The 17831-nt window shown below is 34.7% G+C and overlaps 1 protein-coding gene across 4 annotated transcripts in view; it reads right to left on the bottom strand.

Moving 5' to 3' along the window:
* ADAMTS20 (ADAM metallopeptidase with thrombospondin type 1 motif 20) overlaps nucleotides 1–17831 on the bottom strand; it is an 86539-nt gene that overhangs the window by 24225 nt on the left and 44483 nt on the right. For all 4 annotated transcript variants that reach the window (XR_010438690.1, XM_064702576.1, XM_064702575.1 and 1 more), the window contains exons 16-28: nucleotides 15795–15890; nucleotides 14418–14584; nucleotides 14179–14308; nucleotides 12991–13117; nucleotides 12250–12460; nucleotides 11597–11761; nucleotides 10752–10916; nucleotides 8914–9036; nucleotides 7958–8065; nucleotides 6754–6918; nucleotides 6239–6526; nucleotides 5734–5895; nucleotides 4112–4288 (exon numbers count right to left, since the gene is read on the bottom strand). Coding sequence is in view for 3 of the 4 variants with exons in the window: in XM_064702576.1 (XP_064558646.1) it covers nucleotides 4112–4288; nucleotides 5734–5895; nucleotides 6239–6526; nucleotides 6754–6918; nucleotides 7958–8065; nucleotides 8914–9036; nucleotides 10752–10916; nucleotides 11597–11761; nucleotides 12250–12460; nucleotides 12991–13117; nucleotides 14179–14308; nucleotides 14418–14584; nucleotides 15795–15890 (2084 nt within the window). In the remaining variant the exon portion in view is untranslated. The remainder of the gene's footprint in view (nucleotides 1–4111; nucleotides 4289–5733; nucleotides 5896–6238; nucleotides 6527–6753; nucleotides 6919–7957; nucleotides 8066–8913; nucleotides 9037–10751; nucleotides 10917–11596; nucleotides 11762–12249; nucleotides 12461–12990; nucleotides 13118–14178; nucleotides 14309–14417; nucleotides 14585–15794; nucleotides 15891–17831) is intronic.

Raw genomic sequence — 17831 nt, 5'->3', positions numbered from 1 at the left:
GTTCAAATATAAGATCTTTCCCCATGACAACATCACTGAAGTATAGTATGAAGTTAATATCAACACACAGGTTAAAGAAAACTCTCAGCAAAAGTGGTTAGTATCCGGCCCACCCTTTATTTTTTAAGGGCTTTAAACATTAACATTCCTTAATAAAGAGCACAATAAATATAAACACAAAGCCACACAACATGCATGAAAAAAAAGGGTTAAAAAGCAACTGTATTTCACAGACACAAGTCACAGTCATTAAATTAAATTATTATACATTCATTATAACTTATTTATTATTTCAAGCTATACAGGCAACATAGCACCAAACAGGAGATTTTCCTCTCGATGAACATTACACAAATATTTTGTTTTTGAATTCTTTCATTTTTATCAGAATGACCTGAAATAAAGTTCACTACCCCAAGACTGTTTTATGACATTATTTGGGCAGTGACATGTGCTATCAGTTATCTCTGATAAGGCCTACCTCCCATTTCCAAAGTTTCAAAAAATGAATAGCAGATGCTAACATCAAGATTTCAGGCAGTGGGATATTAATTTAATGTGCTGTATTGGCAATGAGGTATTTTGAAGTTCAACATTAGGCAGCAGCAGAAGTAGAGGTAAAAAACTGAAGGTGGTTTTGAAAACCAAGTTCACTGATTCTGAATTCCCTTTTAATATAAAAGATTATTTTTAAAGATATAAATACTTTTTACAAATTAGAAAAAGTGAATGAAGGCACTTATCATACACAGCAAGAATTTTTGCATGAAAATGAAAACAAATAAATATTTTACATATGAAAATCTGGCCTGCTTCTGCTCCTGAAGAAGTCAATGGGATGCCTGGCAGTGACAACACTGGAAGGGAACTGGGACTATTTCTACAAAATAGATTCATATACTTAAAAATGAATAGCAGATTTCTTCCACTACTGCAAAGAATTATTCTGGAGCAAGTAAGTAGAAAACTGAAGCACTAGAAAGACAGCTGGTTTAAAGACTATTACATTATGTGTCTGAAGGGCAGTAAGAAATGACAGTAACACCTTTCTGAGACTTTAGGGTAACTTTGAAAATAATCCATTCTTTTCATGCCAATATTCTCTGAAATCACAAGTAATATTTATGAATTACATACAAATCCTAAGAGGAAAAGAAAAAAACCCCTTTTTCTAATAAACATTTCAGACACAAAAAAAAAAAAAAAAAATCTTTTGTAAGGAGCTATCTATTCTTTCTAAAGAAACAAGAAAGGACGAAAACCAATTATATTTCAAGTTGAGAAACATCTGGTTAAAATTTTCATGATAAAATTAGGTAACTACCAACACTCATACAAGAACTGATTGCCCAAATGAAATACAAGGCTTCCAAGGCAACATCAACTGCTACCACCAACTGCCTAAGCAGAAACCTTGCTGCTTGATACCTGGATCTTCAAGAATTTTTGCAGGCACTGAAAAAGTACAGAGGGCCAAAAATAAGATCAAAATCCTAGTTGTCTAAAAATGTGAGCAAACTTTCCTCACTATGGAAAGCCTGAAAGTATTCTTTTCCCATATATAAACAGTTTATTTTACTCCTCAAGTGTAATTTTGGCCCAAGCTTTCTATAATCTTTAGAAAATATATAAAAATTAAAGAAATAAACCTTTAGAATTTGAGATTTACTTTCCTGACATGCATTTGGAGAACTGCAGGAATCAGGAACAGAGGAGCACACAGCCTTTAAGCTTTGTGAGGGTCAGCTCCAGTAGCCACTGACAGACACTATATAGTGTAACAGCCAACAGCTGCTAAACTGCAGAAAGCATCAATCAAAATTCTGGCTTCAAATCATAAACTGAACCTTCTTTGCAAGGGTCTTTTGTGCATTTACAATACAGGTTTTATGTTAATCATGTTGTGTAAAATTAATCAATTGCTGTAATAATAAAACAAATTTAGAAAGGATACTGCTAAAAGTCCTCTGTTCTTAAATATATAACAATAGCTACTGGACAAGTTAGAATCACAGAATCATGGAGGTTGGAAAAGACTTCCAAGATCATCTAGTCTTGTGTGACAGTTTCTGCTTAGGTTTTAACACTGGAATCCCACTAGCAGACACAAAAGCTTGATGCATTGCTCACCTGGCACAGAAAGATTACTCAATACTTTTATGAAAAATATAAATAGTTACTTTTCTGGTTCTTGCAATCTTACAGGGTGAGACAGGCTATGTGACAGGCTTGAGGACTATAGCAGCCAGGCAGCATCTAGCCATTAACAGTTCCCTATATTAAAGTATATTTTATGCCAGAAATGTGTAAGATAGGTAGGGCCATGATCTATTATCAAACAAAAAAATCACGAGTCAACCATGGCTAAAAAAAGATGTTTGTACTAGGCTACAACAGTATTCCTGTGACTAAAGGTTTACTGCTCCTTCCTAATAGTCATTCTTAATGAATAAATTTTGCTCTGCTTCAACAGCAACAAAAACCAACTAAATCTCTGTGTTGGCAGCATTTAAGCTAGTTAAATTGTTTAAATGACAGCATATATAATATGTGAGCCTGCTTTTATTTCCTGAATCTGCTATATTTGTTTCTGCAGCATGAGATGAAATTAAATCTTTTATGACTTAACCATACAGCTTGCAATTATATATAAAAGAGGCCTCTCTGTCTGATAAATAGAATCCATTCTAAACTTAGTTTTTGAAGGATTAAAAAGGCTTTTTATGTCACTTGAGAAATAAACTAACATGAAAATCTTTATAAAACGGAACCATACACAACATTTACAATTCAAGATCTTACAGGCAATCTATTAATGTAGGGCAAACTGGATTACTCAGGGAAGAAACAGGTTGTGAATAATTCTTGATCTAAAAGGAAAACAAAGATTGAGCTGAAAATCAGTTGTATGCTGAACCCTGCTTGTCTTCTCAGCACCTGATGAATTTTAATTAGCGAGTCACCACTAATTATTTGGAAAATGGCTAGATAAGATACTCTGGTGTTTGCTAAACACAAACCCTAAACTCTGCTTTGTGTAGTGGAAGAAAGAGATAACTGTGGTAAACAATTAAATCAAACTTACATTTTACAGTCTCTTTGCAATAAATTATAGCTTATATAGCATTAGCAATTGTTATAGTTGATATCGGACTTTTTTTTAAATGCTGCCATATTAATTCAAAGAGAAAAATTACATAATTTTATTAATAAAAAAATTCAAATAAGTGTTGTCCCAGACCATCTCTCAGAGATGTCAATGACAGGTTTTTTGCTGATTTTGATGGAACCAGAACTGGATCCAATCTCCTTTGATTGCCTTTATTCCCCTTAGAATTTTGCACAATAATCAATATTGTTGTCAAATTCACAGCTTGGGAATTGTAACGTGGTCTATACTGCAGAGCTTGCAATGATTACTTCAGTATGTTAATAATCTGCTAGTGACAATTTTAAAGATTAATGGTGATTACAGTAGGCATTTTTACACATTAATAGACAGTGACATGTAGACAATAACATATTATAGTTACATACATAATTATACATAGATAACTTTAATTGGTCCCTGTTTTAAAACAACTAATATAAACTTTTATACACAAATGTACAAATATGGAGTAAAATGTTTGATGACAGAATATAATATACATGGATGTGAGTTATTTTATACTTAAATATACTATAGGAAAAATTATGCACTAAAAAGTTTAGGGTGTTTTTGCAAATATAAATACATAGATAATACTACAGCATAATTTACAGCATAAACTTGTAAATTTAAACACATATCAAATTGTAACCCTTCCAAATGGAGCACCTATTAGGTACTGTAATGAGTTATGATGATTTCTGGTAATTTTCAAAATACTCCCTATGATGTTTTACAGACCATGATATTGTTCCCGCTGAAGGAAATGGCTGCTTCTTATTCAATTCTATGACTGCAGGAACAATTTCTTTATAAAACTACATTGACTACATTCCACCTGAATTATTATTTCATTGTCATGAACTTTAAAAAATGACATAAAATCTTTTAAAAGACATGGGGAAATAGAGTGACAGAAAGAACAAGAAAGCAAAAAATATTATTTGAATGCTATCGTACCGATTTCCACGGTCCCCGATGCCAAGAAACATCACCAGGGCAAGAATGCACATTACATTGTGCCATGTTAGGTGGCTTGTCTAGAATTTCACAGTTTTGATCGCCCAACATTTGGCCAGTAGGAAGCTGACAAATCACCAGTCTTGTCTTTATTCCATCTCCACAAGTCTGAGTACACTGAAACACAGAATTTTATATGCAATAATTGTTATTAACAGAGTCATCACATACCATCAAACCAAAATATATAACAATCATCAGTACATCATATTATTTACTATGTCTATTTCCATATTCCCTGGACACTCTATTCAAGAATAAGGACTTAAAGTCTAATCTCATGTAGTTCCCTCACCAAAACCTTTACCAAATGACACTTTTATGGTTTATCAAGTGATTTTCTGCAGAAAGTCTCAGTAACAGATACGCCATTAAGGAGAATTAATTATGAGAATAAATGCGCATGTATCTCTTTCTTTAATACAAGGAAAATACCGAGATTTTTCTTGAAAGTAGTTTTCCCTGCCAAAGAGTGCTAGAAAACTCAGATACTGGGCACACTTTTACACAGTCCAGTTTATACAGACTAAGTGTGAAATACTTATAGGATTTGTATTTTCTGGGTTTCTGTTAGCCTGCAATTCTTCATTACCAGTTCTCATTCCTAATGAGCTCTGAAAGTCAAGCCATAATAGTTCAAACCTTGTTATGGTATTCTCATTGATTCTAAATTAGGAAAAAACTGTATAATCTGCATGAACTGTATCCTGAGTCTATGGCTGTCGACAGAAAAAATAAGATATTTGGACTGACCTTGAGAACTGAATGGCTAAATCTGGCTAAAACAAGGAGAAAAGAAGTAAAACAAAAAAGCCACTCAACCAATTTTTCTTCTTTTTTCTATTCCAGTAACTGATTTCCAAAAGTAAGAAAAGTGAGCAAGAATCACAAGAGATTAGATTAGAATAAATGCAAAAATAATCAGCTTTAACTCTTTCTGTAGCATTTGAGCAGGAGTGTGTGGTCAAGATATAACACCACACAGCATGGAGACTAACATAACACCAATAACACCAAATGTGTCATCAAAATGTTCTAACCCAGGCACAACTTTTAGACGCATGATCCTATCTTGATACTCCTAATTTGTAACTACAACCCAGTAACCACTACTACTTTCAGTTACTATTGTTAGTACCTATGAAATTACATGGAATAAAGTTTCTCTACAGCTTCTTATGCTCATTTTTTTTCTCAGACTAGCAATTGCACTGTGGTTTTTCTGCATACAATCCAGCGTTTTGTAACAGAATATAATTTTCTGCATCTGAAGATACATGTTGTACAACAACTATATGATTTGTTGATGTTGTATATCCTTAGCCTCACACAATACTTCTTCTGGATGTATATTTACATAACTCATATTTCCACTACAGTTCTGGATTTGATCAAAGAATAAAGTTTACATAAACAAGTCGAAACTCATTCTTTTTAAATTTTAAACTCTATTAAATAAGTAAAAACAAGGGGTTCAGTTCCACTCACAATCACATAATTATGTTTCTACTTCTAAGCTTACGTAGTAAACAAAGTTTCCCTTGTAAGTGAAAGGCTCTTACTTCTCCCCAGTTCCCAAAGTTCCATTGTGGGCAGGGTCCAGAATCACAGTGTCTCGACTCTGAAGGTTTTGTTGCCTCATCACAGTTACTGGCACTTCTTCCTTCCTCATCTTGACATACTACAACTCGGCGGTGAAATCCACCTGCACAAGTACTAGAGCACTACCAAAACAGGTAAAAATACATTTTGCCATTGCATGATCAAAGAAATGTAAAATATGTTGGTTAAAACAGCAGCTTGGCTTTAAGCCTTAACTCTCAAAACTGAACTTTTCAAACAAAAATTACTACTATGTAGAAGTATTTTAAATTTGAAATCACAGAAAAATTACACTTAGAATTTAATATATTCTGAATAATAATAAGAACAAGAATAACAATACTTTTTTAAATGAATGTGCTCTTATTTTGACCAAATCTGTACTGCAATAACATTTCTAAAAATATTAACACATTAAATGTTAATGTGACAGCACAAATTAATATATCTAAAAAAATTTCTTACTGCTCCCCAGGGTCCAGTTCTCCATTGATATCCTCCCACGGAAGGACGGTTCCACTGGTTTAAATTGTCTTGTGGAGGGTGTATTGGGAGGTAACCTGTTTCTGGAAAATGGCTTGGATGGTCATGTAGTTTTGGAACATGATGATGAACTGGGCATGGTGGCATGTTACATTCTTGTTCCTTAGGAGGTCGGCCTTCAGGATCACAGTAATTCTCACTGATTTGCTGATGATAATTGACACAGATGACTTGTCTTGTTACTATTCCACTGTCACATGTAACTGTGCACTGACCAAAAGATTAACACAGTGTTTGTCACAGAACATTGATGATTAATAAATATAAATTCATTTATATTTACTTTTGACAAGAACAAACATATACTTTGTGTTTTCAAGGGATGCAATTTCAATCATGCTTGCAAAAAAAGGAAAGATGAACTCTCAATTTCTAAACAGAGATTTGGCCAATAATATAAATACACACATTAAAAAATTGTTACAATTAATACTTACAGGGGACCAATTTCCAACTTTCCACTCTCCACATGGGCTAAAGCAGCTTGAAATTTCAGCGGGTCGTGGTAAATGAGCACACAAAGACTCGTCTGCTATCTCTCCATGAGCATCTCTGCAACTCACATAGCGAGCACGATCGCCCTTCCCACAGGATGCAGAGCACTGTCAGGGAACAATTCAAGGTCATCCCTTTTTAGGAGACTAAAACAAGATCATGCAAGCATCTAAAATATTAACATAGTTTCCGTTGGCCTGGAACTGAATTGCATGGCCTTAATTCTCATGAAGCATTTCAGTGTGTATAAACAGATAGCATTTAAACTATAACATAGAATAATTATGCAGTTGCAAGAAGCAACAGAAACATCAGTAACTTCCAGAACACTTTAGTTGTTACACAGGGCTGCAATATTTATAGGAACTGTTTAAATAAAAACAGATATTAACAATCCATTCGCCATTATGGTTTGTATTAGCAGATTCCATTGAGCCCCTTCTGATGCCTTTATAACTGAGAAGTTCAAGGTGTACTTAATGAAGAACTTCTGAGTAGCCTCAGTTTATGCACCCTTTACTGCTATTCAGTTAAAATAGCTGTGCAAAAATATAACTGCATCATATGCTTTGTTAAATATCTCAAGGGATTAACAGACACATCCACATTTCACAGAAATTTTTAAATTTTCTCATCGCTATCAAGTAAAACTAATTTTTAACATTATCAAAATAAAAACCTTGCATTGAAGAAAATTCATTTAGGAACTGTTTTACTAATGCTTATTTTACAAAAAAATGTCAAATTAGATCTTTAATGACTCCAGCTGTTTAGTATTACTATCACATAAAAGATTTAAATAATATTTTAACATCAAAGATGTTCCAAATACTTAGAAACTGATCAATTACATTTAAAAAGTCACTTCCTAGTGCGCTGCCAATGATAGAAAAACTATTTCACTCAGAACCCCAGCTCCTAGGATTCCACTTTTATTCCTATTATTTTTTCTGGTTGAATTTGAAGCCCAGAGTTTGCTGGAAGTGTCTATCCGCTCCTTAAGAAACAGTTTCTTTTCTTAAGAACTCCTTTTTGATATATCCCAAGCAGATTTCAGTCTGAAAAATATCTTCATGAAAGCTCTGTGGAAAAATGGGTGAATGAGTGGAGGGCTGCCCTGCAAGGTGTGACTGCTATATTACATACTGGGGTCCATGATCCATATCTCCATTGGGTCACCTTCCCCACATGAACTAGAGGAAGTGAAGTAGTCCATAATTTTGTATTTTCTGGACAAGAGGGCAATTCACATTCCTGTGGGGTGAGGAAAAAAAAACTTTTGAAATATACATTTTGGAAGAGCCAAATGTAAAGCAAATGGTTAGCATTTAATTAACATGCAAATACCATCTTTTACATTTTCCCTGGAATTATTCAAAGACCTTAATTGAATTGCTTTGTTTCATTTTAAATGGAGTGTTACAGAAAATTTATTTGCTCTTAAAACTGCATTAGCAATAACTAATAATATTGGAATTTTGAGAAAGAACAGTTTTGGCAAACTTGTTGGAGAGAAGGAGCATTGACATTACAGTTTCCTGCTTCAGAGCCACAGGCAGCACAGAAGGATCAAGCAAAGACAGTGGTTGTGCTGTCCTGTCCTTTATCCCTTCAGCTACTGAGAATATAAATTTGCCCAGTTTCAGTCAGTAGCTAACAGGTACCACAATTAAAAATGCCAAGGATAATCAAATCCAGTGTTTGCACATCTAAGCAGAAATAAACTACACCAATTAACAGGCTTTTATGTTTAGAAGCTTATTAAAGAAGCCAGTTGGGTACTATTGATTAGGTAGGATGGCAAGCAGTGTCCTCACAATATTCTACATGTTGGAGCTACTGCCAAATAATCACAGGCCTTTGGATTCCTTGAAGCCATATACTCTACCAACATCACATATCAACTTTCAAACATCTCTTAAAATTACTCTCCTTTTACTTAATTCTCTAGGCAAAATTTGACTTTTGTGAAGAAAAGCATATTTCAGTATTTTGTTCTCATTTTAGAAGTGATGCCTTCCGAGTTCCCACACAGAGTCAGCAGAAAATAATTGTATTCAGACACTTTTGATAGAGAAGTAGAGAGGTGTTTTTTAACTTACTTGGCTGTCCCTAGGACGAGTGGCAGCATTGCACTCCCTGTCGTCGCTCAGGATTACGCGGTATGTCCCAGTAACACATTTGACTGCGCGCACCTGGTACCCGCGTCCGCATGTTATAGAACACTGTTGAAGGCAGGAGTTTCATACACTTGAAACAGAGCTATTTATAACCAAATTTCATTTTTAATTACATTTTCTACTTTGCAACTCTTTCTAGAATGAATAGGAATAACTACTGAGATGGTGTTAACTTCCTTTGTGGCAGACCATTGGGTACTTAAGCAGCGTTTGTAGCACACCAATGAACAGTGCTTGTGCAGGACAAAGGCTTCCTCTCTTTCCCCTTTTCTATCCCCTGCAGTGAGGAGGCTGGAGGTTGGGCAGGAGACTGGGAAGGAACACTTCCAGAACAGCTGACCTGACCTCTTTAAAGGGACAATTCATACTCTATTATGTCATGCTCAGCAATAAAAACTGGCGAAGAGAAAGTAGAAGAGGGGAAAGAGAGGAAAAAGGAGTAGCTTCAAATGAATCACTAACTGCAGCTATTAAATGTTTTTCCCTTCACTACAAAGTTTAACCAAAGTGCACTCAAAGCTGTCACCTAAAACATTAGATGGCTGAAAATATTATGACGCAAACCCTATCCCTATAAATGTTGTGGTTCAAGGACAAGTACTTGTAAAAACCTGGTTGAGAAGGGCCGTTACCAGGTGGTACAGTGGAAAAACTGCAATGAAAAGTTCTACTCCAGTGACATAGATTGGTAAATTACTTATACAAGCTATTTCAGAAAAATATTTTTATTCCTAAGGATTCTATCATGGGACTGAATTAATATTTTATTTAACTTTTGCATTTAGCTTGTAGGAATGGAAATTCACAGTCCTGTGATCACAAGATTACATTTTGTTAGATAACAGTATGCTTATCTCTAAGGTAAAAAAGTAAAAGAAATGTCTAAGTTAAAAATATACTTAATTTCCAAAGGTATATTTATTCTGTATTTTAATAACAGGTTGTATATAATAAGACAAAGATCAGCTGCTATTTGGTTATGATTTCCCACTAATATCCAAGAAACATTGTTTCTTTACTGTTGGTTTGAATAACCTGATCTTATAAATGCCACATGAAGTTGAGTACCTCATATTTTTAATTAATTCTCATCTATTTACTGACAAGAGCTTCCTTCACAAATTAATTCACTTTTTCTTAGTGTTTTAAATCCACTTTGGTTTACATTCGATGAGTGTCACAGTGTCACACAGGAACATGTTTTTCAACAGCAATTTCACATAAAGAGATAGCAGATCTTATATTACTGAAGATAAAAGCAAAATGTAATAATAAAATACTAAGTCCTTTTCCCTGCTATTATTAGCATATACATTTCTATGATTGATTGCAGTATATTGTAGATTGAAGACTGATCTGTACCAATTGAAATATATTGTAGATTGAAGACTGATTTATATTAATTAAAGCTATCACTTGAATATGCTCACTTACCTATAAATACTTGGTCTTTTACCGTTCTCGTTCATCTGAACAGTTTGCTACCTCATTTTCATTATTCTGGTGATGTATTACACTGATGTGTAAAACATCTTTGATATTAAGGTTTAGGACCAATTACTATTTTAGGGATTTAACTTCTATATGGGCGTTCCTAAATCACAAGTTAGATAGCCAATAGGACCCTGCAAACAAATACGTGAATCAATTCAACTAAAACAAATGCATAAGACTCAAGTAAAATGTTTAAAAGGTATTGTTTCGTGATTGCTCATAGCCTGAACTATAAACCAAGAAGCCAGAAATCCTTATGTACTCACTGATCCCCAAGGCCCTACTTGCCAAGATGCACATTCATGAAGTTCACACAGTGTTACTGACTCTGGTCTGTCATTTGGGTTACAGAAATCATCGCTCAGTTGTTCATCATTAAGTTGGCACCAGACTTGACGATGCTTCATTCCTTTGCCACATGTCACAGGGCACTGTAAAATTATTATAAACACCAGTTTGCAGAGACATGAATCTGCATTAGGGCTTCAATTTCTTTTAGTAACTCGTTCATAAATAAACAACATAAATAACAAAAATATTCCATGAATGTCAGTAGTCCAAAAAACCCTACTTTTTAATGAACTTTTCATTTCCTGTTAAGTTCAATTCAAATACTAATACAAAGAAATTGCTATTAAGATTCTAAAGATGTAAATTATGAAAACTGTGTAGATAATTTATTTCCAATACAATAATAGTGCATATATCACAGCGTTCACTGGAAAAATGTTTAAACTGTCCACAATTCTTTTATATCCATCTAACCTATAATAAAATTATTACAATTCAATTAAACAGTTGGCTGTATAGTTGTCATTCTTCATAAAAAAGGAAGGTATGCAAATTACTGCAAATATATTTACTTTACATGTCTTCACTACCTCATTTTAATGTAACAAAATTAAGGAGAATATAAATTCTAGGAGTGTTTTACAGAAGTTCTCATGCCAGTCGTAGATGTGTGATGTGTATCAGACAAATCATAGGACTTAAAACTTTCATAACCATGTGGCCCAAAATATAAAACAAAACCCCTAAGCACTTAATGCAGCTTATTTTAATACTGATGACCAGGACCAAATGTACTTTAAGTTTTACAAAGTTTCATTACCTCACTCCAGTCAGTAACAGACCAGCTTGGACATAAGAATTCATTGCAGCTCTGTGTTACAACCCTTGGAAGTTCCTGGCATTCTCTGTCAGGAAGATGACGTCCCAAGTTGTTCATACAAAAAGCTTCTCTGGTTCTGACACCTCTTGCACAGCTCCTGGAACACTGCATAGTTATGAAATAGGAAACAAGATAATAAAACCAGGCCAAAATACATTACCAGTCTTAAAGGTAAAAAGATGTTAAGGATTGCACTTGACAAAAGTGTCCTCCATTTAATCCGCAGAATGCTAATATGTTCATCTGAGATAAATTCAGCACTTTATATAATAGCTCCAAGATAAAGCTCTAACAAAAAACAAAATCAAAATAGTACAGAATTAAATTATTAAGCAAATAAAATATACACCTTTAATTACCAGATCTTTGCTGCTAACATCCAAAACCAGGCTGCAAACAAGCTGCCCATTTTTATAAAAATATAAGGAAGTTGCTGAAATATAAAGGCTGGTATCAGATGATTCTACATATCTGTACTTGTCAAACATTGTTTCCTCTTAGTTACTAAAGTAAAAACTCACAGAGGATTAAAAATTTTGTGTGAATGCTAACCAGAACTGTAATGGTACAATTACAAAGTTTTAAATCTGTACCTCTGACCATTCTGTATAGTGCCAACTTCTTAATGTACAGTCACCATGGCAAGGCTCTCTGGCTGGTGGTTTCTGCTGATCAGCACAGTACTTATCCTCCACTGGAGCACTGAGTCCTCTTGCAATAGAGTACTTCATGCAGTGGATCTCAACAGACCGATGTCCTGGGCCACACTTGGATGTACAGTCACTTTTGCCAACACTGTGCCACCTAAAATGACAAACTGTTACAGAAAGCTCAAAGAATGTACCAAGAATCATAATGTAAATATAGATATGCATTTTAGGGAACAAATAAAACTGTAAACCCTATCTCATTACTGGATTTTGAAAGCAATATAAAAGAATTTGACTCATAGGCTTAAAAGAAATTTTTTAAATTTAAAGGATTTCTTATCTTAATCTCCTAGGTGACCTTGAAAAATGTAAGGTATAATTCTAACTCTTCATCATCTGAATATTTCAGTGTGGGCTATCTTGGAGTGCAAAAACACTAGTCTGTTTCAAATTATTTCCAGTTGTGGATACAGTTCTGGTGGAAAATGTATTTAATGCAGCAATACAAGTTTTTGTGCCAGAATATACAGAACAGATTCACAATTCTAACAAGAGATCTTGTAATTTACCAATAAAAATTAGAAAAGACCCTACTTCTATGTGGACTTGATAAAAGGTGTAAATATCATGTATGTGTGTTTACAAAAGGTAATAACCCCATCAGTTAGGAACCTTTTTTTTTACCTTAATTCACAGTCTGTATTACACTGCTCAAAGACACTTGGGACAGTGGGTATAAGTTCACATCTTTGATCAGACACTACCACACCATCACTTCTACGTATACATGTCATTCTTCTTCTTCGAATACCTTCAAAAAGCATCAGAAGAAGTAAATAAAGGGCTAAAATAAGAAACTGCCTTATGGGTTCCATTCATCAGCCAGGAACTGAGATGCCCCATTAACACAAATTGCTGTACACAGCAGATACTGCATAAACACACTCCTTTGTGCATCTCACTACATTCCAGGTGGAGAATAACCTTTCCCAATTACCTTCCCCACCTCCCAGCTGTCCTAGAGTGGTCTCACAGGATATCAACTTCCAGAGAACTACAAAAGTGCAACAGTCTATTTACTTATCAGGCTAAGTATTCCAAGCACATCATGTATGTTCTGCTAATTAACATATTCCCTAAACCACCATGTTAACTTAGACGTTGTGATCCTTTCCCTTAAAGAAGCAGAAAAATTGATCACCTAAAAGATCTGGAGTTCTGGGAGAAATACCTCAGTTGACAGCTATTCTGCTTCTCTAGAACATGAGCATGTATACAACCAGAAGAAACTCATCATTACATATTTTCAGGCTTTTTTAGCACTCACTAAGAAGAGTATTTGTCAAAAATCTGTGTACGTACACTTTTATATATACACATTTCATAAATGCCGTGGCTTTATTTTTATACTGGAATGGCCTAGAGTGTAACAGCTTAAAATAGTCAAATATATCTTTAAACAGCATCGTCCCATTTAGCAGATAAAAAAAAAAGACAAATAAATTAGTATGAAAGACACCAGACAAATCAGTGATCACCTGGAAGTGGTATAATGGAAGCCTAATGAATATTAATAGACATACAATACCACTTTATAAGAATATATTAGATTTGATCCAATTGCTTTTTAATAAACTGCTCCTATGTCTCCAAGTGTAGTTTTGAATATAGAATTGTACTGCATAAGCAGTAAAAATAGCCAAAAAAAATCAGAAGCTGTTCTGTCCTTAAAGGCTCTGTGAACTTGAAGGATACTGAGGGTAACAAGTCTCTCCCTTACAAGTAATGGTGAAAAGTCAGAGAACTTAAGATGAGTCCCTTCATAAATCCCATCAGGTCTTTGGCTCTGGTGAAAAAAATACTTCACAGTACCTTGGCACATCCTGCTGCAATCTTGCCAGGGTCCATAAGGATCCCACGTAAACAGATCACTTCCATCTTCTATCGGGACATTGAATGAATAACGCACATCAGGGTTGTATAAATTCCCTACACACAAAACCTTGATTGAGATAAAATAATAGCTGTTTTTCAGTGAATTTGAACATAAAATTATGAACATAATGATCATGTAGGAAATTTTCAAACTTCTGAGAAAAGTAAACATGCACCTGTAAGGTTAGTTCTTCTTCAACTTTATCAGTGCTGTTAATTCGTTCTATGGTATTGTTCGAACCACTGTACTCAAAAATGGCTCCTTGTACATTGATTTCTCTTTTTGACATGCTTACAACAAAATTTCCATTCAAGATAAAATTTCCATGGGCATCTGATAAAGCTGCAAGTGAAATAAAATATTGGAAATCTATTTAGTTAAAAGGTTCTATCAATAAAGCCTCACCACCACTTAGCTTTATTGTAGCCAATGTAAAAAGTTATATCAAAGAGTTCAAATTAATGAATTCAACTCTAATAATCAGTACCTTTCACCTGAGCAGTGGTCATGGATTTTTTAAGTCATGCATTTTCTCTGCATTATAGCAATTAAATAATATTTTTTCTGCTGAATTGCTGACTGCAGTCATAACTTGTTAATATGACTAGGTTCTGCCACTGCAGAAGGAAACAGTAGTCATTGGTATTTCTGCCCTATTCTACAGCCCACATCCTTGTATTTGCTATAGCTACTTCTAGTGAAGTGGGTTTTAAAAGTAAATTTGAAAATAAAAATAAATTATTAAGCATTTGTGATAGTAATTTAACACAATGACCTATCTGCAATAATAAAGATTAATGACAAATTAAACATTTTTAAATAAGGTAAAATTTGTAGTACATGATGCTATTCAGGCATTACTACATTTGAAATGGAAGCTAATGTCAGGGGTGAAAGGTTGCTTCTTGGCAGCTGGTGACAAGGAAAACATTTTGAGAATTCTGAAGTTTGTTGGCTAGGATGACAATGGAAGAAGAGACAGCAGGCAAATATGCTTCAATATTTTTTCAGGCACTTCAGATACAATGTAACTACTGTGAAATAGAACAACCAAGATTTTTGGTAGGATGTACTTATGAGTTCTTTGTTGCCTACACACACGTGCAAATCTATCAGCATGCGACAACCTTTGTACTCTTTATGTCCCAGACATAACAGAAAAAAAGAAATATGAGACAACTGGTAAGTTTGCTGATGGTCAGACTGTTTTGTTCACAAAGTAAATGCTTCCAAGATTTAAAACAACAAACACCTGCTTTACTCCTGAGCTCACTTGTGGCATTCCAATTAACATCATGACAACAAAGTAAAGAATTGACAAAACGATGCAAAGTGCTATAATTCTTATTCTCTGATGAATGAACGCACTCGTCTAAGAACTAGAAACCTTAACATCCTACTGATTTACAGAGAGACCCAGACAAATTAATTACAAAACAATTAGATATTTTCTCCAATGTCTTTATCAGAATTCTCCTAATATACATCCAGAGCACATCTCTGTCAAAAGCACAAAACCCATTCATCCATGTTGTACACAGGAGGCTTTTACCAAGGTAGTTGTCATCCTCTGGTTTCCCTGAGTAGCTGTGCTGTTGAATATCAATGTTTGTTGCTCCTTTGGGAATATTTACTACAACATTGTAACCTGCAAATTAATTATATACAAAAATAGTCAAGTATTAGTAAATATGAAAATAAATTTTCATTCACAAAACCCTACAGTGCACTAGAGATAACCAATGCCTCTGAATGACTTTACATGTTACGTTCTGTGTTTAGATATGTGAATTCAATTCTTCACCACTAACATAAGCTCAATCTATTCAGAAAAATTCCTGCAGAGCAGAACTACTCTAGAAGGCAGTCAAGTAAATCAAGAGAGACTTGGGAAACACTGTGACTGCTCACAATTTAAACTTCTACAGAAATCTGGGTAAGTCACTTAACAGGAAACATCTCCATTCCCTCTTTACGAGTTTTTCTCTCCAAGAGAATTCCAGCAGGCTAAAGAATGAATCCTAAATACTAGGATAATATTGCAGTGTTGCAGGTCATATGCATAGGTAGATACAGCTGTTAAACTAGCCATGCTTGATTCACCTTCTTCTGCTTAAAATATTGAGTGCACTCTCTTCAAAACACAAATGCTTCACAAATGAGTCACCATTTCTTGCAGTATCTCCAAGTAATATTATGGTAGCCTTGCCACCAGGTAACAAAATAATGTGCATCAAGATCTACTTTTTAAAAATCGTGCTGCACATAAATCTAGGTTAAAAAATCCAGACATGTTTCTCACAGATGCTAACCATGAATTCGAAATACTTCCAGCTGAGAAAAACTGAGTACAGCAAACACTGGAAACAACTAACAAATATAAACATGTAATCTGAGGTATTAATAAAAATTTTGATAATTTTTCCACTTATTTCACTGTGTTTAACAATATTACTGTGGCTTTAGTTGATGCACCTCTGTGGGTAAAAATTTAAATGGCAATATCCTTTTCATTTTGTACTGGGTTTGACTGGGATAGAGTTAGTTTTCTTCATAATAGCTGGTAGAGGCTGTGTTTTGGATTTGTGCTGGAAAATGTTGATAATTCAGGGATGTTCTGGTTATTGCTGAGCAGAGCTTACAGAGTCAGGGCCTTTTTTGCCTCTCACCCCACTCCATCAGTGAAGAGGCTGGGGGTGCACAAGGAGTTGTGAGGGCATACAGATGGACCCCAGCTGACCACAGGGATATCCCAGACCATATGGCATCCTGTTGGGCATATAAAACTGAGGGAAGAAAGAAGGGGGGAATGTTCAGAGTGACAGCATTTGTCTTCCCAATTCACTGTTTTGCATGACAGAGCCATATTTCCTGGCTGGACACCTGCCTGCCCATGGGAAGTGGTGAACTAATTCTTGCTTTCCTTTGTGTGCTTTTGCTTTACCTATTAAACTGTCTTTATCTGAATCTCTCTGAATTTTCTCACTTATATTCTTCCAGTTCTATCTCCCATCCCATTGGGAGGTAGTGAGTGAGTGACTGGCTGTGTGGTTCCAGTTGGGGTTAGGCCATGACAAATTTAATAATTCATTAACTTCCTAGTGCTTTTAATCTATTAAAACTATGCCATGCATTTAAATGAAGATTTAATCTAATTACAGGTCCATCACATTTACCAGCTGGGGGCAGCACTGCAATTGCAAACTGACAAGATGCATGCTTGGGATAAATACAGGGTTTGGCCAATCTTTCAACATACTAGGAAGAAAACCAAAACACAGTTAAAAAAGCCCCTCATCTCACACACTGAAGACTTTGTCTTTGAGGTAATAGAATGAAAGAAGAAAAAATACAGGAGGAAACTATTAACAAAACTGCATAGCATGTTGTCAAGGATACACAAAGAGAATAAATCACACACTAGGATGCTGAGAATGACCATTGTCCAGGAAAGCCTCAGATACTCTAATTTGATGCAATAATAATAGCCAATATAGTAATACTGTGTACATAATTAGATTACCATCTCCTAAAATGGAAGCCAAGTAAATTAGTGTTTTGCTGTAATGGATTTTTGATTATTTCTTTA

Source organism: Zonotrichia leucophrys, chromosome 1A, assembly GCF_028769735.1.
Source record: "Zonotrichia leucophrys gambelii isolate GWCS_2022_RI chromosome 1A, RI_Zleu_2.0, whole genome shotgun sequence".
Lineage (NCBI taxonomy): Eukaryota > Metazoa > Chordata > Aves > Passeriformes > Passerellidae > Zonotrichia > Zonotrichia leucophrys.
This window is presented reverse-complemented; position numbering and strand designations above follow the sequence as displayed.